Here is a 23,842-nt window from a genome sequence, read left to right on the forward strand (position 1 = left end):
GTTCCAGACTGAAGCGCCTAGAACCGCTCGGCCACAACAGCCGGCGGCCCGTTAACACCGACGTTGGAATGCTCATGACTGGAAACATGTTGCCTGGTCAGACGAGTCTCATTTCAAATTGCATGGAGCGGATAGACGTGTACGGGTATGGAGAAACCTCATGAATCCATGGACCCTGCATGTCAGCAGGGAACTGTTCAAGCTGGTGGAGGCTCTGTAATGGTGTGGGGCGTGTGCAGTTGGAGTGATACGGGACCCCTGATTCGTCTAAATACGACGCTGACTGGTGACATGTACGTAAGCATCCCGTGTGATCACCTGCATCCATTCATGTCCATTGTGCATTCCGACAGACTTGGACAGTTCCAACAGGAAATGAGACACCCCACACGTCCAGAATTGCTAGAGAATGGTTCCAGGAACACTCATCTGAGTTCAAACATTGTAAGCTTATTTGTCCTTCGCTGACATAGAACACTGCAAACGTTCTTTTCTTCCCGTCTGTGCAAGCTGTGCAATGACTAGAGTACATGTAAAGCTTACTGGGACCAGGTAAATGGTAGCTACAACGAAGTCGATAATTCGATTATAATATTGGCATTTTAATTTGATATTCCCCACAACTGATAAAATTTAAAAAAAATGTGAATCTCTTTGTCCACCCACACACTCTTGAGAATGGCACATTAACAATTTGCAATTAAGCGCCCCTGTTAACGGCAGCTGCGTTGATAAATACTCGCCACCTCGCAAGGATAACTACCAGATCAAGAATATTAGGTAAGTTGTTGGAAGTGCTTAAGCGTTGGTGAAAATCTCACTTATGAGCATACAAAGAGCTGTAACCGCAGAACTCTGCACGGAACACGTGTAGATGCAGTGCTGCGATACAGACCGTATTTCTCCCTTCGAAGACGATGACCAAGACGCCGTCTCCAAGTCCGTATCGCTCGGAGGCTGAAGACGAAGTCCTCTTTCTCCACAAATTCTCCCGTCTGCCACGCGTACGAACTCGGCGGAAGAATACTCAGTTTCGGCCAATGTCTAACGCTCTATCATCGCCGAAACCATCAAACGGCATTTCTGAGATCGATCCAACGATCCAGTAGGTCATAACGCCCGTAGGCAATCGAAATTCCCGTCTTCGCCGCGTGTTGCCCAGCACAGGTGGCTCCGGATGCCGGGTTATCCCCAAAAGCGTCGTATTGTGCCGCGTTTCCAGTGACCGTTACCTGCCGCCCACAGCGGCCCGGCGAGCTACGGCCACTGCAGACTTTATATTCCACAATTCTCAACTTCCGACGCTTTAAATTAGTGACTTAATCACGCAGACATGCAGGGAATACTGCTAGAGAGTGCCTCATATTTATCATAATTCAATAAAGTCATAATCTGAAGTCCTTGCCAGTCCCTTTATTATTAATATTAATGTTGGTAAACTAACGTGTAAGTTCCCATGTCCTGGCTCCTTACAACACACCCGCTGGCCGTAAAACTCCCCAGACATGAAATTTATTGATCATATCTAGGAATCCTTGCAGTGTGATGTTCAGAAGAGAGCAGGATGTGGTGTCACCGCCAGACACCACACTTGCTAGGTGGTAGCCTTTAAATCGGCCGCGGTCCGTTAGTATACGTCGGACCCGCGTGTCGCCACTGTCAGTGATTGCAGACCGAGCGCCGCCACACGGCAGGCGTAGAGAGACGTCCTAGCACTCGCCCCAGTTGTACAGCCGACTTTGCTAGCGATGGTTCACTGACAAATTACGCTCTCATTTGCCTAGACGATAGTTAGCATAGCCTTCAGCTACGTCATTTGCTACGACCTCGCAAGGCGCCATGACCAGTTTATATTGAGATTATATAATGTATCAACAAGAGCGATGTTCACCAATTGCGGATTAAAGTTAAGTATTCTACCAGTTACTCTTGTTTGGCTAGTCTTATTTCTCTGACCTGTTCCAGACCTCACGCCAGCCTGCGTGAGCTTAATCGCGTGCTATTCGGCTACAAGTCATAGTGGATTGGCTGTCGGGTCAGTCCACTACACAGGATTCATGGTGTCAATTACCTGCTGCACTACTTCAGACATTAGTCGAGTCCATGGCCGGCCGGTGTGGCCGAGCGGTTCTAGGCGCTTCAGTCTGGAACCGCGCGACCACTACGGTCGCAGGTTCTAATCCTGCCTCGGGCATGGATGTGTGTGATGTCCTTAGGTTAGTTAGGTTTAAGTAGTTCTAAGTTCTAGGGGACTTATGACCTAAGATGTTGAGTCCCATAGTGCTCAGAGCCATTTGAACCATTTTTAGTACGGAATAAAATTTGTCCCATATTGACCCCCTTGTGCTGTCTCCCGGTTCCTAAGACTTCCTCCCCTTCCACGTTGTCTGAATGGGTCAGTACAACATTTTGCTTGTAAAGTGTTCAGAAATCAGTCTGTGGCTGCAGTGGGAGCAGAGGTGACGGCCGGCGGGCGCCGTGTGTTGCAGCATGGACAGCGGCGACGACCCGGTGCAGCCGTGGTACGTGGAGGGCGACCCGCCGGAGCGCAACGAGCGCGCGCGCCGCGCCTACGAGGCGCTGCTGACGGTGACGGCGGCGACGCCGCGCAGCGACTCCTACCGCAGCTTCTCGCAGCAGGTGAAGGACGTGGCGCGCACCGAGCAGAACTACACGTTCGCCGGCAAGACCATCTCCACGTTCGTCACCGCCTTCTACGATGCCGTCCTGCTGTACGCCATCGCGCTCAACGAGACCCTCTACCACGGCAGCGACGAAATGGATGGCCGTAACATAACCAGGAGGATGTGGAACCGCACCTTTACAGGTACCTTAACAACAGTAGTGTATTTTATCAACTGTAATTAACCGCCGGAAGATCAGTTTGGATTCCGTAGAAATATTGGAACACGTGAGGCAATACTGACGTTACGACTTATCTTAGAAGAAAGATTAAGGAAAGGCATACCTACCTTTCTAGCATTTGTAGACTTAGAGAAAGCTTTTGACAATGTTGACTGGAATACTCTCTTTCAAATTCTAAAGGTGGCAGGGGTAGAATACAGGTAGCGAAAGGCTATTTACAATTTGTACAGAAACCAGATGGCAGTTATAAGAGTCGAGGGACATGAAAGGGAAGCAGCGGTTGGGAAGGGAGTGAGACAGGGTTGTAGCCTCTCCCCGATGTTATTCAATCTGTATGTTGAGCAACCACTAATGGAAACAAAAGAAAAATTCGGAGTAGGTATTAAAATCCATGGACAAGAAATAAAAACTTTGAGGTTCGCCGATGACATTGTAATTCTGTCAGAGACAGCAAAGGATTTGGAAGAGCAGTTGAACGGAATGGATAGTGTCTTGATAGAAGGTTATAAGATGAACATCAACAAAAGCAACACGATGATAATGGAATATAGTCGAATTAAATCGGGTGATGCTGAGGGAATTAGATTAGGAAATGATACACTTAAAGTAGTAAAGGAGTTTTGCTATTTGGGGAGCAAAATAACTGATCATGATCGAAGTAGAGAGGATATAAAATGTAGACTGGCAATGGCAGGCAACCGTTTCTGAAGAAGACAAATTTGTCAACATTTAAGTGTCAGGAAGTCATTTCTGAAAGTATTTGTATGGAGTGTAGCCATATATGGAAGTGAAACATGGACGATAAATAATTTGGACAAGAAGAGAATAGAAGCTTTCGAAATGTGGTGCTACAGAAGAATGCTGGAGAATAGTTGGGTAGATCACATAACTAATGAGGAGGTATTGAATAGGATTGCGGAGAAGAGAAGTTTGTGGCACAACGTGACTAGAAGAAGGGATCGGTTGGTGGGACATGTTCTGAGGCATCAAGGGATCACAGATTTAGCATTGGAGGGCAGTGTGCAGGGTAAAAATCGTAGAGGGAGACCAAGAGATGAATACACTAAACAGATTCAGAAGGACGTAGGTTGGGGTAAGTACTGGGAGATGAAGAGGCTTACACAGGATAGAGTAGCATGGAGAGCTGTATCTAACCAGTCTCAGGACTGAAGACCACAACAACAACAACAATTAACCGCCGCGCGGGGTAGCGTCTTGTCACGGTCAGCGCGGCTGCCTCCGTCGGTGGTTCGAGACCTCCCTCGGGCATCGGTGTGTGTGTGTTGTCCATAGTGTTAGTTAGTTTATTAGATTAGCTTAGGGACCATTGACCTACCCATAAGATCTTATCACAAATTTACAAATTTAATTAACTTTCGCGAATTACATTGACCTCGAGATTACCCTACACGTGTTATGTTATGTTAACGACGGAGAGGCTCCGTCCCCGCCGCAGCCGCAGTGCTCCATAAACCAACGACGACTACCGCAGCCCACTTCACCCCTCAGTCGCCCCACACCGAACCAAGGGTTGTTGTACGGTTCGGCCCCCGGGGGACCCCCCAGGGAACGCCTCACACCAGATGAGTGTAACCCCTATGTTTGCGTGGTAGAAAAATGGTGGTGTACACGTACATGGAGAACTTGTTTGCGCAGCAATCGCCGACATAGTGTGAGGCGGAATAAGGGGAACCAGCCCGCATTCGCCGAGGCAGATGGAAAACCGCCTAAAAACCATCCACAGACTGGCCGGCTCACCCGACCTAGACACAAGGCCACCGCGCGGATTCGTGCCGGGGAACGCGCTCCTTACCGCCCGCAAAGCCGTGCTTACCCTACACTTACTACAATTTCTCTGTCGTCTAAATCGTCGACCTCCAGCTACTGTCTGATAAAATTCTCTCGAGCTTCCTGCCGCGGCAAGTGGTTTCAATTTTGCGACATTAGTAAGATGGACTGCGTCTACATCTACATCTACATTTATACTCCGCAAGCCACCCAATGGTGTGTGGCGGAGGGCACTTTACGTGCCACTGTCATTACCTCCCTTTCCTCTTCCAGTCGCGTATGTTTCGCGGGAAGAACGACTGCCGCAAAGCCTCCGTACAAGCTCATTTTACATTCGTGATCTCCTCGGGAGGTATATTTAGGTGGAAGCAATATATTCGATACCTCATCCAGAAACGCACCCTCTAGAAACCTGGACAGCAAGCTACACCGCGATGCAGAGCGTCTCTCTTGCAGAGTCTGCCACTTGAGTTTGCTAAACATCTCCGTAACGCTATCACGCTTACCAAATAACCCTGTGACGAAACGCCCCGCTCTTCTTTGGATCTTCTTAATCTCCTCTGTCAACCCGACCTGGTACGGATCCCGCACTGATGAGCAATACTCAAGTATAGGTCGAACGAGTGTTTTGTAAGCCACCTCCTTTGTTGATGGACTACATTTTCTAAGGACTCTCCCAATGAGTCTCAACCTGGTACCCGCCTTACCAACAATAATTTTTATATGATCATTCCACTTCAAATCGTTCCGTACGCATACTCCCAGATATTTTACAGAAGTAACTGCTACCAGTGTTTGTTTCGCTATCATATAATCATACAATAAAGGATCCTTCTTTCTATGTATTCGCAATAGATTACATTTGTCTATGTTAAAGATCAGTTGCCACTCCCTGCACCAAGTACCTATCCGCTGCAGATCTTCCTGCACTTTGCTGCAATTTTCTAATGCTGCGACTTCTCTGTATACTACAGCATCATCCGCGAAAAGCCGCATGGAACTTCCGACACTATCTACTCGGTCATTTATATATACTGTGAAAAGCAGTGGTCCCATAACACTCCCCTGTGTCACGCCAGAGGTTACTTTAACGTCTGTAGACGTCTCTCCATTGAGAACAACATGCTGTATTCTGTTTGCTAAGAACTCTTCAATCCAGCCACACAGCTGGTCTGATATTCCGTAGGCTCTTTCTTTGTTTATCAGGCAACACTGCGGAACTGTATCGAACGCCTTCCGGAGGTCAAGGAAAATGGCATCTACCTGGGAAACTGTATCTAATATTTTTTGGGTCTCATGAACAAATAAAGCGAGTTGGGTCTCACACGATCGCTGTATCCCGAATCCATGTCGATTCCTATAGAGTAGATTCTGAGTTTCCAGAAATGACATGATACGCGAGCAAAAAAACATGTTCTAAAATTCTACAACAGATCGATGTCAGAGATATAGGCGTATAGTTTTGCGCATCTGCTCGACGACCCTTCTTGAAAACTGGAGCTACCTGTGCTCTTTTCCAGTCATTTCGAACCTTCCGTTCCTCTAGAGACTTGCGGTACACGGCTGTTAGAAGGGGGTCAACTTCTTTCGCGTACTCTGTGTAGAATCGAATTGGTATCCCGTCAATGGCTCTGAGCACTATGCGACTTAACTTCTGAGTCCCCTAGAACTTAGGACTAATTAAACCTAATTAACCTAAGGACATCACACACATCCATGCCCGAGGCAGGATTCGAACCTGCGACCGTAGTGGTCGCTCGGTTCCAGACTGCAGCGCCTAGAACCGCACGGCCACTCCGGCCGGCGGTATCCCGTCAGGTCCAGTTGATTTTTCTCTGCTGAGTGATTTCAGTTGCTTTTATGTTCCTTGGACACTTATTTCGATGTCAGCCATTTTTTCGTTTGTGCGAGGATTTAGAGAAGGAACTGCAGTGCGGTTTTCCTTTGTGAAACTGCTTTGGAAAAAGGTGTTTAGTAATTCAACTTTACATGTGTCATCCTCTGTTTCAATGCCATTATCATCCCACAGTGTCTGAATATGCTGTTCCGATCAATTACTGATTTAACGTAAGACCGGAAATTCCTACGATTTTCTGTCACGTCGGTACATAGAATTTTACTTTCGAATTCACTGAACGCTTCACGCATAGCCCTCCTTACGCTAACTTTGACATCGTTTATCTCCTGTTTGTCTGAGACGTTGTGGCGTTGCGATGAGGAGCCCATTATCTCCAGTTACAGCCAACCTGTTTATGAAATACGAGCGTCACTCCAAATGAAATGCACGCTATTTTTGTAAAAATACAGTTTTCATTCGCCATGTGTGGAAGTTTTATGTGTCTAGATAAATCCTTCCCGCTTGTTTTCAAACTTAGTTCAACCTGTTCTCGCGAGTGGCGCCGTCACAGCATCTCTTCAAGATGGGTGCTACACTTAACATTCGTCAGAAGCAACGTGCTGTCATTGAATTCCTGTGCTGTGAAAACGAGACAGTGGAAACATCCACAAGAGGTTGAAAAAGGTGTATGGAGATGCTGCTGTCGATCGTAGTACAGTTAGTCGGTGGGCAAGCGTGTTACGTGGTGAAAGCGGGCACGGCAATATTCAGAATTGTCCTCGCTGCGGCAAGCCTCGTACTCCACACACTCCAGACATTGTGCAGAGACTTAACGAATTGGTGACTGCTGAGAGATACATCACAGTGAACAAATTGTCACGCTACGTTGGGGTAGGGGAAGGAAGTTTTTGCAGAATACTGAAAGTGTTGGCGTTAAAAAAGGTTTGTGCCAGGTGGGTTCCCAGAATGTTGACAGTGGCTCATAAGAAACAAGAAAAACGGTATGCACCGAACTTTTGCAACAGTACGAGAATGGTGGAGATGAATTTCTTGGAAAAATTTTGATAGGTGATGAAATATGGCTCCATCATTTTTCACCAGAGACGAAGAGGTAATCATTGGAGTGTCATGATGCAAATTCACCCAAGAAAAAAAAAATTCAAAACCACACCTTCTGCTGGAAAAGTTATGGCTACGGTGTTTTTCGATTCCGAAGGACTCTTGCTTGTGGACATCATGCCAAGTGTAACCACAATAAATTCTGAGGCATATGTGACTAAAGTGAAGAAACTTCAAGCCCAACTGAGCTGTGTTTGACCACATCGGCAAAAGCAGGATGTTTTGCTCTTGCATGACAATGCACGGCCACATGTCAGTCAAAAGAACCATGTAAACGAACACAAAACTCGGATGGAAAACAATGAAACACCCTCCTTACAGTCCTGACCTGGCTCCGTGTGACTATCATATCTTTGCGATACTGAAAGACTCTGGTCGTGCAACAAGGTTTGAAGATGATGACTCCCTTGTGCACGTTGCCATCAGTGGCTCCAACAGGTTGGTCCAGAATTGTACCGTGCGGGGGTATACAGGCGCTGGTTCCAAGGTGGAATAAGGCAGTTGAGAGGGATGGATATTATGTGAAGAAATGAAAATATTCTTCCTAAAGGATGTATCTACACACTGTAAAACCTTCAAACATGTAGAATAAAAGGTGGATTTAAAAAAAATAGTGTGCATTTCTTTTGGATTGACCCTCGTACTTAGAGGACATCGCCATGGACACGGCTTTGCAAGGCCTATTTGCTTTTGTTGTTACCTTCCTTGTCTGCTCTCATGGACGAAAAATGCTGGGAGAATTCTTTAACCACACAGCATCCACGACAACATCAAATTCACGATGGAGGTAGAGAGGAATGGTACCTTGCCGTTACTTGATGTCATCGCCTGCCGTAAAGCAAATGTGTGTCTCAATCACAGTGTTTACCGGAAACTCACCTACACACGTGAACAGCTGTCACCATCCGTCACAGACAGTTCTGTTCTGAAGACCCTGGTGCACCCATCGCAAACCGCCTCACACACTGCAAACATGCAGAAGGAACTGAGCCACTTACGGAAAGTATTTAAAGAAAACAGCTACAAAAACTGATAGACTGCCAAACCATCTTCCCGAAGAAGCCGGCCGGAGTGGCCGAGCGGTTAACGGCGCTACAGTCTGGAACCGCACGACCGCTACGGTCGCAGGTTCGAATCCTGCCTCGGGCATGGATGTGTGTGATGTCCTTAGGTTAGTTAGGTTTAAGTAGTTCTAAGTTCTAGGGGACTTATGACCACAGCAGTTGAGTCCCATAGTGCTCAGAGCCATCTGAAGCCATCTTCCCGAAGACACGGAAGCAGAAGGGCCCAGACGGGGAGTGGAAGAAGTGTGCCTTTCTGACGTTCTGTGACTTATTAAAAGGAAATATTAGCTCGCTCTTAAACATGTCTAAAATCTATTCGGGCTTCAGGGCTCTAACAACAACTCTACAGCTCACGAGGCGTGTTCAAATGGTTCAAATGGCTCTGAGCCCTATGGGACTTAGCATCTGAGGTCATCAGTCGCCTAGAACTTAGAACTGCTTAAACATAACTAACCTAAGGACATCACACACATCCATGCCCGAGGCAGGATTCGAAACTGCGACCGTAGCGGTCGCGCGGTTCCAGACTGTAGCGCCTAGAATCGCATGGCCACTCTGGCCGGCTCACGAGACGTGTGAAAGACAATTTGGGCCTCAAACACCAGAAAAAAAAATGGTTCAAATGGCTCTGAGCACTATGGGACTCAACTGCTGTGGTCATAAGTCCCCTAGAACTTAGAACTACTTAAACCTAACTAACCTAAGGACAGCACACAACACCCAGCCATCACGAGGCAGAGAAAATCCCTGACCCCGCCGGGAATCGAACCCGGGAACCCGGGCGTGGGAAGCGAGAACGCTACCGCACGACCACGAGATGCGGGCTCAAACACCAGAAGTAAATAAAATTCCGTGTGGTTGTGGACAGTTTATGTCGGACAGACTGTGGTCCACCAGAGATGATTTCGCCTTTGGTAGCTTCAGAAATCAGCGGTAGCAGAGAATTCTCTAGAAAACGGACATCAAACATCGTTTTGCATTCGAAGAGATCTGTTATTACACGGGCTATTAGTTTCTGGAATAGTGCAATAAAAGAAGCGATAGAAATAAAAATTTCCAGTAATACCCTTAATAACAACTGTGGCCTGCAATTATATCAGGCTTTGGACACATATCGGAAGGTTGAAACGGGCGCGGCGTGCGCGCAATGAAAACATTACCTTGCACTGCGCTGGAGCGAGCTCCAGTGACGTCACAGAAGACAGCATGGCTGTTTAATAACAGTAACAGAAACGAAAAGACAGTCACCTCTTGACAATGGTGGAGGAGTAGTCGGCCGAAAGCTCGTGAATTTTAAATCATTTCACGTGTCTGGAAGCTCGTGAGGAATTTGTGAGTACATATCACTGCAAAACCATGCCACAGTATATTTTCCTGCCATGATCGTTAGAACTAGATATAATGACATATCAACATTTTGTGAGCGGTCTGGAAGACAGAAAACAGAAAATTTCAGTCAAGACATAACACTTCCAGTGCCGGTCACGTACGTAATTCTACCCACCCCACGTGGGCCCATTGTATCCGCCTGCTTCATTCAGTGCCACACATTTCCACTAATATTTGACTCTCTGGTACAAATTCAAGAAACAATGCGGAACTACGTATATTTCTTGTTTTGAAATAAAAGTTATTAATTGCTTTTAAAATGAATGTGAATTACATTGTTCTTCTGATTAACCTCTCATCGTCATATGGCGAGAAAAAGATTTCCTTTCTCAATGCAAAATATTTATGTAGCATTTCGTTTAAATTTTACGAGTAAAGTGAACGAGTACAAGCCAAACCAAGGTCTACAACAGCGCACTCTTCCCTCTTAGGTCAGGAATGAAAGGTAAGAGTGCCATCACAGATTTGTGTATGCTATGAAAAGGAAGAATATATTACGAGAACGATTTAATATTTCAAACAGTTCTTTTTATGTAGTATAGCTGGAAACATGGTTTCACACAAAACCGCGCATTGAATACACCAGACTGAAACGACGTATTTTTCATTTGTACTCCAGTGACTCGCAACTGAAGATCGCTCGATAACATTCTTATGCAAAATGACTGCAATAAATTTTCGGTTGTTGTTGAAGGTGATTTTTTTTCATACCCTATTTAGATAAAGTTTACGAGTGTAGCAGCCTTCACTAAGATGTTGGCATTGTTTCCAAACAGTGAAAAGAACGTAATGTTATTGACTCGCCACCATGAGTGTCAAGAGAGAGAATTTTTTTTCTGCAGATCTACCTAGACAGTTGATTAAAAAAGAATAAGACTTTATTACGCTCTGTGCTGCGGCGGAACACATATGTCACAGGAAAAAACAATTGTTCTGAGTTGTTGCAACATTTTGAGGCTGAGGGCGAAGCCTTCTTGTCCCGTATTGTGACTGGTGACGGGTCCTGGGTTCACCATTTTGAGCCCAACCAAAAATTTGGTGAATTACGTCATGCTCACTGTCTACAGGAAAAAAAATCGAAGCAACTGCTTCCCCTGCTGAGATCATGATTACTGTGTGTTGGGCCTATGAGGGAGTGATTCTCATCGAAGTGATGCCAAGTGGCTGTACCATAAGTTTGGGAGGGATACGTGAGCACTTTAGCCACAATCAAGCAGCGTTTTCGGCGGCTTCGGTGACGTAACGACGCAGGAAATGTTTTGATTCAAGACGATAACGCTCAGCCGCACACAAGCTCGAGGACTTCTGATCACATTACCAAACATCGTTGCAGAGTGCTACCCCATCCTCCCTAAAGCCTTGACCTAACTCTTTCAGACTCCTGTTTGTTTGCGCTATTAATGAACAACATTCGTGGAGTAAATTTTGAAGACGCACAGTGAAGAAATCGCTTCGTGACCAGAACAATGACCGACAGGGCAAGCACGCCCTTGAAACACGCTGGAGAAAGGCCATAGAACTGAAAGGAGATTACGTAGAGAAATGATGTGTGCGGATGTCATTCTTTCGTATGTGTAATGTAACTATTCGGAATAAATAATTGTTGGAGGAAAAAAGTAGAGCTTTAACTTTTGGGCGACCATCGTAACTTGACGTGCGTGAGGAACGTTGCTACGGCGGCGGCTACCGACCATGTACTTTGCCCAGCTCGTTGTATCAATGGGCTGTCCGCAAGCAAACAGTACAGTCGCACACGGCCGCTGTGGGTCACTGACCTATGGCGTGAGGCCTGTCGCTTCGTGGACGAGTCCCGGCCTGCTGCCCTCTCCGCTGGGTGGAGACCCGTCAGATGAAAATCATGGGACTTATAGTACAATAGCTACCAATGTCGTTTTTCATCTCCATTTAAAACCTTCGTTTTCACTTCCATCCTTACGTAGCAATAGAACTTTGGTGTTTTCTGCACGAGAGGTTAACAAAATATGATCTTTCCCTTTTTTTCCTTTCCTTTCTCACACGCCACTTCGTCACTGTCTAAATTCCGTACAGTCTTGACTTGAAGCTGCACGCGAACAGATTAAACAGTGAAACTTCCTGGCAGATTAAAACTGTGTGCCCGACCGAGACTCGAAATCGGGACCTTTGCCTTTCGCGGGCAAGTGCTCTACCAACTGAGCTACCGAAGCACGACTCACGCCCGGTCTCACAGCTTTACTTCTGCCAGTATCTCGTCTCCTACCTTCCAAACTTTACAGAAGCTCTCCTGCGAACCTTGCAGAACTAGCACTCCTGAAAGAAAGGATATTGCGGAGACATGGCTTAGCCACAGCCTGGGGGATGTTTCCAGAATGAGATTTTCACTCTGCAGCGAAGTGTGCGCTGATATGAAACTTCCTGGCAGATTAAAGCTGTGTGCCCGACCGAGACTCGAACTCGGGACCTTTGCCTTTCGCGGGCAAGTGCTCTACCACCTGAGCTACCGAAGCACGACTCACGCCCGGTCTCACAGCTTTACTTCTGCCAGTATCTCGTCTCCTACCTTCCAAACTTTACAGAAGCTCTCCTGCGAACCTTGCAGAACTAGCACTCCTGAAAGAAAGGATATTGCGGAGACATGGCTTAGCCACAGCCTGGGGGATGTTTCCAGAATGAGATTTTCACTCTGCAGCGGAGTGTGCGCTGATATGAAACTTCCTGGCAGATTAAAACTGTGTGCCCGACCGAGACTCGAACTCGGGACTTTTGCCTTTCGCGGGTAAGTGCTCTAAAGCTGTGAGACCGGGCGTGAGTCGTGCTTCTGTAGCTCAGTTGGTAGAGCACTTGCCCGCGAAAGGCAAAGGTCCCGAGTTCGAGTCTCGGTCGGGCACACAGTTTTAATCTGCCAGGAAGTTTCATATCAGCGCACACTCCGCTGCAGAGTGAATATCTCATTCTGGAGATTAAACAGTGACCCAGGAGCCTAAGCGTCCCTGATGTTGCCTCTGTTACCGGTCGATGTTCCTTTCTTTACTCACAACTTGACAGTGACAACTGAACAGCGATACGACAGCTCCACATTTAAGACGTTTTTTATGTCTTTTAGCCTCGAGATATATGTATTTTTGAACAAATTTTTGTAGTGTACTTGAAAAAATACTTTGATAAACTCCTCATCTACGAGAAGCTACAGAAAAATTACACTTCACGAGAACAATACCAAATTCAGATTCGAAACTGCCTAAAATAACAGAGATATAGGAGATCATAAAACAGCAGGGACCAGGAGAAGATGGCATCGTCTCCAACATCTGCAAACTCAAGGACCAAAAAATCACAGAGGAAATTTACAAGATTCTCACACAATTATGGTTTGCAGGGAAAATTCCACAGGAAAGGAAATGTGCGTGGATTCACACACTCCCCAAAAAGGGAGATAAGACCGGTCACTTAAAAAATTCTCTCAAAGGCATCACTCAACAGACGAGAACCACAAACTAATACACAGGTAGGTTAATGTCGAGTAGGTTCCGAAAAAGAAAGATCCTGTATTGAACAGATTTGAAACTTGCGAACGCCCCTGAAGGTCAGACAACCGAGCAACACTGTAATCATATTTGTGGACTTCAAGTAAGCCTATAAATCCACAGACTGGCATACTTTCTTTGAGAATCTAGAATATGGAATGAAGGGAAAAATTAATACACTCACAGACATTACATTCAAAACAAAGTGTAAGGGAAAAATCTCAGAGCAATTTGAGATACACCAAGAGGACAGACAAGGAGATAGTCTCACAACGCTTTTATTCAACATGGTCGTGGACAAATTCATCAAACAATGGGAAGAAAAAGTAAAAGGGGTTTAACTAGGAAGAGCACGTGCAAGTAAGACAATCATACCATTTGCAGGTGATTCGACAATACTTAGCAGCAATAGGCAAGAAGCACAAGAAGTACTGGAATACTTACATGAAGTCTCTGCCAAAACACGTCTACAGATATCAAATGAGGAAAAGCAGTACATGAAAAGAAAGAACAACACACAATCCATGAACACAAAATACGGACAGGTTAATAGAGTGGAAAAATTCAAACATCTAGGGGAACATATACAAATAGGGGCCGGCCGATGTGGCCAAGTAGTTCTAGGCGCTTCAGTCCGGAACCACGCTGTTGCTACTGTCGCAGGTTCGAATCCTGCCTCGGGCATGGATCTGTGTGATGTCCTTAGGTTACTTAGGTTTAAGTAGTTTTAAGTCTAATCGACTGATGACCTCAGATGTTAAGTCCCATAGTCCGTAGAACCATTTGAACCATTTGAATATAAATAGGAGGACAAAACAAGGCATCCAACATGGAACATAGAGAAACTTTATAGAATTTACAAATTGATCTGGACGCACTACAATAAAAGAAACTTATAAAGACATGACAAAATCAGGTTCTACAATGCAGTTGTACAACCAGAAGCATCCTACGCATCAGAAACGACAACAATCCGAGCATCAGACATCACAGAGACAAAGACAAAAAATACAAAATAAAAATAAAAACATAACGTAAAATCAGCGTCACGTACATAGAATGAACAATAATAGACTCACAAAGAAGAGTAGCAAACAGCTCAATCAATCAATAAAAAAATTAAAAAAAACTAATTGGTTTCATGAAGTAGAAGAAGACCTAAAACAATCAGGAATTAGTAGGTAAATAATAATGAAAGAGACAAATTCAGAAATAAACTTACGAACACGAAATTTGAAGTAAAGGAAAGGAACAAAATTCGGAAAAAATGGTCAGAGCAAACGTAACAGGAACACAGTCAAAGGAAGAAGAGACTTTTGGGAAGGGGAGAGGAAACAAGAAAAAATTAAATAATCATGTAACATTCAACTTAAACACTGTCTAAAGGGAAAAATTTGTAATACTAATAATGATAATAATAATGTAAATATCGAAATTTACAGATATCACTTGTGTTATTCATTTCAAACACACATATAGATACACATGCGCGTTGCACCACACGTGCCCACGTTTAATACATTGTTTATGAAATAGTCTACTTTCATCGCAGTAACAGGCGAGCTGCACTTGGATTTAAACGGACCTGTTCCTGAACAGGGAATATTCTTACTCCATGCTTTGAGAGTTCTCTACTGTTGGTCTACGATGGGTCTTTCAACACTAAGTTACACGCGTCACCCACCACTCAGACCATTGCGCAACATGAGTGGCGCATAGTCAGAAGAGTGTTCAGGGTTTCCTGCAGCCATATTTTAACTATATGAGACGGTAGTATCTGTTCCCGAAAGAACAATTACCATAGATGACCATGCAGCTTTGCTAGAAATGAAATGATAATTAAATGGACACCCTAGCTGCAAACAGAGGTTGATACACTTCATTGGGGACATGTTGATAATGTGTGCCCCTACCGGGACTGGAACCCGGGATCTCCTGCTTACATGGCAGACGATCTATCCATGTGAGCCACCGAGGGCACAGAGGATAATGCGCCTGCAGGGACTTATCCCTTGCACGCTCCCCGTGACACCCACATTCCCAACATGTCCACAGCACTACATTCGTAGTGCGCCTAATAGATGTTTGCCCATCACACTCATTATTTGTGGCAGATTAATCTACCAAGTCCCGAGCGTGTTTGGGCATAGCGTGTGCGTTCGCACAAGAAGTCAGTGGCCGGGAAGCCATAACGTCTATTAGGAGCACTACAAATGTAGTGGTGTGGGCATGTTGCGAATGTGGGTCTCACGGGGAGCGTGCAAGTGATACGTCGCTGCAGGCGCGCTGTCGTCTGTGTCCTCGGTGTCTCAGATGGACATGATCAGAGCGGGTCTTATGGACCATCGCCTTCGATCCCTAGATATTCTCCAACGAGCTCGATATGTCAGTATATATATCGCATCTCGAGTTCCCCATGTAGCACAAGTTCTACCTTTCCCGCCTACTGTGGCACGTCGCATGTTGGCAGCGATGGCATCTTTCGTCAGCTCTGGGCTGTTGTTCAAAGTTAACTATGCAACCCTTACTCTTCCCCGTGAACGAGGTGGGATAGGTCTGTTTCACGTGCCGGATAGAGCTCGCGCCCTGTTTGTCAGCTCCCAGATGACGGTACGGACACGTTGCCCAACGAGCCTCACTGGTCTCCTCCTGTCGGCATATTCGCCGGTCTCACTGTCAGCCCCAGTGATGATCTCGGATGTTCCGGCCCAGTTCCATTATATACGGTACTTCTTTCTTGAACTCAGTTATCTACGCCTCACCTTACCAAGACCGCATTTACTCAAGACAAAGGAAGTATACAATGTCCTCCAATTAGGTCGTCCAGCTAACCCGATTGAACAAAAGTTCCCCCAGGTTGACTGGCGTCATGTATGGCGCGCGGTGTTCGCCTGTTGCCTTGACACGAATGTTCAGTCTGTCTGGTACCTAACTGTCAATGGTAAGCAAATCAACCAATTTCGCCTTCATCGTATCCACCTCGCCCAATCACCTCTATGTTCCACGTGTGGAGTGCCAAACAATGATGAACATCGGTTTGTTTGCGGACCGGCGGCGGAGGTTTGGCACTTGGTTCGACGTATTGTGGCTTTTCTAACGCGGGACATTCCGGATCGGATTACTCCCCTTTCATTATTATTTCCGGAACGTGACTATTTTCCTCGGACAAAGACCAATGCTGTGAATTGGATTCGCGGACATGCCATTCACTACCTATTTGGACAAACTGTAGACTCTGTACTCGATTTTTGGACATACCTCAATGACCGTCATCATGTCGTTGTCCGTCACCCAAAATACAGACAATTTTTCTCGAACTTCCTTCGGAGTGCTTTCCACGACCCGCCTCGCAGCTGGAATGTGTTAAGCCAAGAGAGAAGAAGGTTTCCTGTTTGAACCAATGAACATTTTTGAACAATTAAACGGAACACATCAATTTCTAGAAGACGTGACTCAACATATTACCAGCGGGGCGCAGAAGGCCTCTGATCAAATACGCAACAAAACTACACAAAACAAAATAAACAACAAAAAATAAATAAATAAAAATAAAATTAGAAAAAAGGAAGATTTTGTTGTTTGTAAGGATAGCCCTAACCTTGATTTCCCATATTTCCCCTGGTATATAGGCAGCTCTCTGGAGTAGGTTTAGCCAGGAGCCAACGCCTGAAGTGGACCAGATTTTTTTGTTATAGGATGAAAAGGGGCTTTCAAAAAAAAGTTGGTAGGAAAAAATATATAATTAAAAAAAAATGCAAGTTGTAATTTCTCAACTGTCCTTGCTGATGCAAGTGAATTAAAGAATTGGAACTGTGGATAGCCTGTAAAAAAAAAAAAAATGGATAGAGCGTCTGCCATGTAAGCAGGAGATCCCGGGTTCGAGTCCCGGTAGGGGCACACATTTTCAACATGTCCCCAATGAAGTGTATCAACGTCTGTTTGCAGCTAGGGTGTCCATTTAATTACCATTTCAGTTTTATAAGGAACGTGTGGCTAGTTGATATTTCATCACTGATCGCCGCACCAACAGTCTCAAGTGTACTACTTTCGCAACAGGTTTATGCAGTATCATTTAAACAGAGACAGTTTCCCTCGAGGAGAGCCAGCCACAGGAGGAATCGACGCGGTGAATGTGTCACTCGATAACGTGTCTCTAGAGGCTAAAGGGAGCGGCTAGTTCTCCACTGCCTGGTTTCCATTCTTTTCCTTCTTCTCCCCCGCGGCGCGGAGCTGGCAAGTTTGCGGAGCAGAATGGAGCGTATTTCGGATGTGGCTGCGGCAAGTCGCGGGGGACCGAGTCCGCTGCTGCTGCTGCTGCGAGATGATACTGGAGGCAGTCGGACCGCCGCTCCGAGAGACGAACTTGAGCCCCGCCAATCGGATTGGTGGCCGCCTCCGGAGCCAGCCGGCTCAGTCACGCAGCGCAAAGTAGATTACGGAGACGTGCGGCCGGCTGCGCGGTGGCGCCGAACATCCGCCTGCCGCTGGAATCGGAGAAATTTTCGGCTCTTTTCCCAAGACGTCTTAGAATTTGCTTATCGCGCCACAGAGAACGTTTGCAGTTGAGATGAAGCTGAAACATAGGGGAATGTGATCCGTTGCTTTCCGTTTCCCTTCCCTCCTCTCTTCCTTCTCTCTCCGTCTGCCGGCCGGTGTGGCCGTGCGGTTCTGGGCGCATCAGTCTGGAACCGCGTGACCGCTACGGTCGCAGGTTCGAATCCTGCCTCGGACATGGGTGTGTGTGATGTCCTTAGGTTAGTTAGGTTTAAGTAGTTCTAAGTTCTAGGGGACTGATGACCACAGATGTCAAGTCCCATAGTGCTCAGAGCCATTTTCTCTCCGTCTCACTCACTCATTCCGTCTCTCAACTACCATATATCCATTCATCATCTGCTCGTAAGTGCGCGCCTCATCTAGAGTTATGGGCTGTAGCACCTCGGTTCAGTTTACAGTGATAAAAGCTATAGAAAGTGTGGTGTCACCGCTAGACTCCACACTTTGTAAGTAGGCTGTTTATGTTTTCTTATTGGCAAAGTTACGTAGCGCTCTGTATGAAAATCACTGGCTGTGCTGTGTGCAGTCTGTGGCTAGTTTGCATTGTTGTCTGCCATTGTAGTGTTGGGCAGCTGGATGTGAACAGCGCGTAGCGTTGCGCAGTTAGAGGTGAGCCGCCAGCAGTGGTGGATGTGTGGAAGGAAATGGCGGAGTTTTGAATGTACATATATTATGACTTTTGATGATATTAAGGTAAATACATTGTTTGTTCTCTATTAAAATCTTTCATTTGCTAACTATCCCTATCAGTAGTTAGTGCCTTCCGTAGTTTGAATCTTTTATTTAGCTGGCAGTATTGGCGCTCGCTGTATTGCAGTAGTTCGAGTAATGAAGATTTTTGTGAGGTAAGTGATTTGTGAAAGGTATAGGTTAATGTTAGTCAGGGCCATTCTTTTGTAGGGATTTTTGAAAGTAAGATTGCGTTGCGCTAAAAATATTGTGTGTCAGTTTAACCACAGTCGTGTACAATTCTTCTAAGGGGACGTTGCAACTTGCTAGGTGGTAGCCTTTAAATCGGCCGCGGTCCGTTAGTATACGTCGGACCCGCGTGTCGCCACTATCAGTGATTGCAGACCGAGCGCCGCCACACGGCAGGTCTAGAGAGACTTCCTAGCACTCGCCCCAGTTGTACAACCGACTTTGCTAGCGATGGTTCACTGACAAAATACGCTGTTATTTGCCGAGACGATAGTTAGCATAGCCTTCAGCTACGTCATTTGCTACGACCTAGCAAGGCGCCATTACCAGTTACTATTGATACTGTAATCATGTACCGTCAAGAGCGACGCTCATCATTAATGGATTAAAGTTAAGTATTCCACCACCTACGTCCGTTTTTCTAAAGTCTAATTTCCTTGTCCTGATCGAGACCTCACGCCAGCCTGCGTGAGCTAAAACGCGTGCCTTTCGGCTTCCTCTAGTACCCGGTGTTGGCTCTCCTGCCAACCCACAACAGGAAGAATAATTTAAAATTAAGAATAGAATTTTTAGAGGGGAAAATAGTCTATAATCAGAGTTCGGTAGTTGCAGATCAAAATTATAGTATATCATCAAGTAGTTTAACGTCTAAGTACTGCAAAGCCACGGAACCTCTGTCATGGAGAAGGCAGTGAAGTTAAACTCTTTTGATGAAAAACCTATAAAAAGGCCTGATCGTCATTATTGCGGCCCTTTTTTTTCTTGATTGTTTCATGAAAGGGCAGGGAACCCGTGTCAGTCAGCGAGACAATAATTAAATTGGACTTTATCGTCTTAAGATTCACGATAAACTGTTAAAATATTACGGAGATTAAAAGTGATGTAGTGTACGGTCTCTGACTGTTGGTAGCAACGGAGCATTAAGGGGATTTTAGGACTTTAGTGCTAAGTTGGAACTTTACGGACATATAGACGACAGAAACTCAAATTATCTGCTGGTACGAGTGAATTCAGAGGTACCGGCATTCAGATATTAACTTGTGGACTTTTGAAAGAGTCGTGTGCCGTTAGTTGCGAATCTGGACGTAGAGCGAGTGCATATCGGCATTTGCGGACTATTTAGATTCCTCCAGGCTAGGAACCTTTTAAATAGACCATCATCCAACACCATCTTAAACCTTGAATATAGAGTGAAAGTGAAATACAAGAGTGTTGTACTTATTTCATTTACCTAGTACTAATCAGTGAAGGTTTTACGGAACCAAAGCTATTCTGCAGTAAGTCAGCACCATCTAGCGGAAAGCGTAGGCATTAACTAACAGGCTAACTGAACTGAACCTTTACGTGTTTTACGGACTGCTTAATATGAAATTTTGTGACTCTTTGACGTCCCCACTCCCTCCGAAAGGTGGCGCAGGCTGCCTTAATCATAAAAGGGGAGAGTTTTAACCGGGCAAATTAGTAAATAAAAGCGATATTTACAAGACTCGCAGTAATAGCAAAACACAAGGCCCGCACCTCATCGGAGAGTCGTGGCTGTCACGTCGGGAAGTAAAGCCGGATTTAGCTGCCTAGAGCCGAGGAAGGGTCACACATTAAAGTGATAAATGTCATGGGATGCGATATGCACATATACAGGTTGTTTCAAAAATGACCGGTATATTTGAAACGGCAATAAAAACTAAACGAGCAGCGATAGAAATACACGGTTTGTTGCAATATGCTTGGGACAACAGTACATTTTCAGGCGGACAAACTTTCGAAATTACAGTAGTTACAATTTTCAACAACAGATGGCGCTGCAAGTGATGTAAAAGATATAGAAAATTACGCAGTCTGTGGGTGCGCCATTCTGTACGTCGTCTTTGTGCTGTAAGCGTGTGCTGTTCACAACGTGCAAGTGTGCTGTAGGCAACATGGTTTATTCCTTAGAACAGAGGATTTTTCTGGTGTTGGAATTCCACTGCCTAGAACACAGTGTTGTTGCAACAAGACGAAGTTTTCAACGGAGGTTTAATGTAACCAAAGGACCGAAAAGCGATACATTAAAGGATCTGTTTGAAAAATTTCAACGGACTGGGAACGTGACGGATGAACATGCCGGAAAGGTAGGGCGACCGCGTACGGCAACCACAGAGGGCAACGCGCAGCTAGTGCAGCAGGTGATCCAACAGCGGCCTCGGGTTTCCGTTCGCCGTGTTGCAGCTGCGGTCGAAATGACGCCAACGTCCACGTATCGTCTCATGCATCAGAGTTTACTCCTCTATCCATACAAAATTCAAACGCGGCAACCCCTCAGTGCCGCTACCATTGCTGCACGAGAGACATTCGCTAACGATATAGTGCACAGGATTGATGACGGCGATATGCATGTGGGCACCATTTGGTTTACTGACGAAGCTTATTTTTACCTGGACGGCTTCGTCAATAAACAGAACTGGCGCATATAGGGAACCGAAAAGCCCCATGTTGCAGTCCCATCGTCCCTGCATCCTCAAAAAGTACTGGTCTGGGCCGCCATTTCTTCCAAAGGAATCATTGGCCCATTTTTCAGATCCGAAACGATTACTGCATCACGCTATCTGGACATTCTTCGTGAATTTGTGGCGGTACAAACTGCCTTAGACGACACTGCGAACACCTCGTGGTTTATGCAAGATGGTGCCCGGCCACATCGCACGGCCGACGTCTTTAATTTCCTGAATGAATATTTCGATGATCGTGTGATTGCTTTGGGCTATCCGAAACATACAGGAGGCGGCGTGGATTGGCCTCCCTATTCGCCAGACCTGAACCCCTGTGACTTCTTTCTGTGGGGACACTTGAAAGACCAGGTGTACCGCCAGAATCGAGAAACAATTGAACAGCTGAAGCAGTACATCTCATCTGCATGTGAAGCCATTCCGCCAGACACGTTGTCAAAGGTTTCGGGTAATTTCATTCAGAGACTACGCCATATTATTGCTACGCAAGGTGGATATGTGGAAAATATCGTACTATAGAGTTTCCCAGACCGCAGCGCCATCTGTTGTTGACAATTGTAACTACTGTAATTTCGAAAGTTTGTCTGCCTGAGAATGTACTGTTGTCCCAAGCATATTGCAACAAACGGTGTATTTCTATCGCTGCTCGTTTAGTTTTTATTGCCGTTTCAAATATACCGGTCATTTTTGAAACACCCTGTAGCTGACTACAGCCGAGGAAGGGTCACACATTAAAGTGATAAATGTCATGGGATGCGATATGCACACATAGCATGGCGACAGTATCGCGTACACGAGGTATGAAAGCGCAGTGTGTTGACGGAGCTGTCATTTGTACTTAAGTGATTCATGTGAAAATGTTTTCAGTGTGATTATGGCCGCACGGCGGGAATTAATAGACTTTGAACACGGAATCGTAGTAGGGATATTCCATTTCGGAAATCATTATGCCGAGAATACCAAATTTCAGACATTATTTCTCACCACGACAACGCAAGTGACCGACAGCAAAAAAAATGGTTCAAATGGCTCTGAGCACTATGGGACTTAACATCTATGGTCATCAATCCCCTAGAACTTAGAACTACTTAAACCTAACTAACCTAAGGACAGCACACAACACCCAGCCATCACGAGGCAGAGAAAATCCCTGACCCCGCCGGGAATCGAACCCGGGAACCCGGGCGTGGGATGCGAGAACGCTACCGCACGACCACGGGATGCGGGCGTGACCGACAGCCTTCACTTAACGAGCGGTAACAGTGGCGTTTGCGTCGAGTAATCATTGCTAACGCACAGTCAACACTGCGTGAAATAGTCGCAGAAATCAGTGTTGGACGTACGACGAATGTATCCGTTAGGACAGTGCGGTGTAATCTGGTGTTAACGGACTGTGACAGCAGACGTCTGACGTGACTGCCTTCGGCTACCAGCACGACATCGCCTGCAGCGCTTTTCCTTCGCTCGTGACCACATCGGTTGGACCCTAGACGACTGGAAAACCGTGGCCTGATCAGATGAATCCGATTTCAGTTGGTAAGACCTGATGGTAGGGTTAGAGCAGGGCCGGCCAAACGCTGCACAGTGTGCAGACGTGCGGAAGTGCTGCACATGTGCGACAGCGACATCTGTTATTAGACATGCGTCCTAAATGAACGGCGGCGGCTCCACTTCCCTGTTTATGTGGTACAAGCAAGAGCGTAACATACCCAGTCTCGTTTACCCGTGGTAACCGTAACCTTAACAGAGAAGTACTGAGAAATGGCAGGTACTGTGAAAAAGCAAAGGACGGGAGATCTATGTTCTCAGTCGTTTAAGAATGACTGGGAACTGCAATTCTTTTTTGTAGCCGTTGGTGAAAACTCAGTGTTTGCTGTGCCGCCGAATAATAGGTGGCCAGCGTAAGTTTTCAATTGAAAGACACTACAATACATATCACAAAGACGAGTGTAGTGTACTCAACAGTGAAGAACGGCAAGCAAAATTAAATGTCCTCAAGAAAATGGATGAGGCTCATCAACTCGATTATCATTTCTCATGACGAGTGATAATCGTGTTTGTATTTATTCCTTTCATAATTAAAAATTATTGTTCACTAACTGTGCATTACTGCCTCATTCTGCTCCATGTTACATTATTATCAGGAAAGTTGGCATTAAACCGATTGTTCCAATGTATACTTACATTTAGGGTCTTTTTTTTTTAATGTGTGAAGGGCTACGCTCAGCTGAAGTCGATAAAACATAACATTCATCTAATTGTCGGTTATTATGCAGATTTCAGACGTAACTGATGAAAGATGTAGCAATAATGGTACTGAAA

At 45.7% G+C, this 23,842-nt stretch overlaps 1 protein-coding gene across 1 annotated transcript in view; it reads left to right on the plus strand.

The window, feature by feature from the left end:
- LOC126187866 (atrial natriuretic peptide receptor 1-like) overlaps nucleotides 1–23,842 on the plus strand; it is a 1,317,386-nt gene that overhangs the window by 607,693 nt on the left and 685,851 nt on the right. The window contains exon 4 of the mRNA XM_049929189.1: nucleotides 2,490–2,827. Coding sequence (XP_049785146.1) covers nucleotides 2,490–2,827 — 338 coding nt within the window. The remainder of the gene's footprint in view (nucleotides 1–2,489; nucleotides 2,828–23,842) is intronic.

The sequence above is a fragment of the Schistocerca cancellata genome, chromosome 5 (genome assembly GCF_023864275.1).
Source record: "Schistocerca cancellata isolate TAMUIC-IGC-003103 chromosome 5, iqSchCanc2.1, whole genome shotgun sequence".
NCBI classification, from domain to species: domain Eukaryota; kingdom Metazoa; phylum Arthropoda; class Insecta; order Orthoptera; family Acrididae; genus Schistocerca; species Schistocerca cancellata.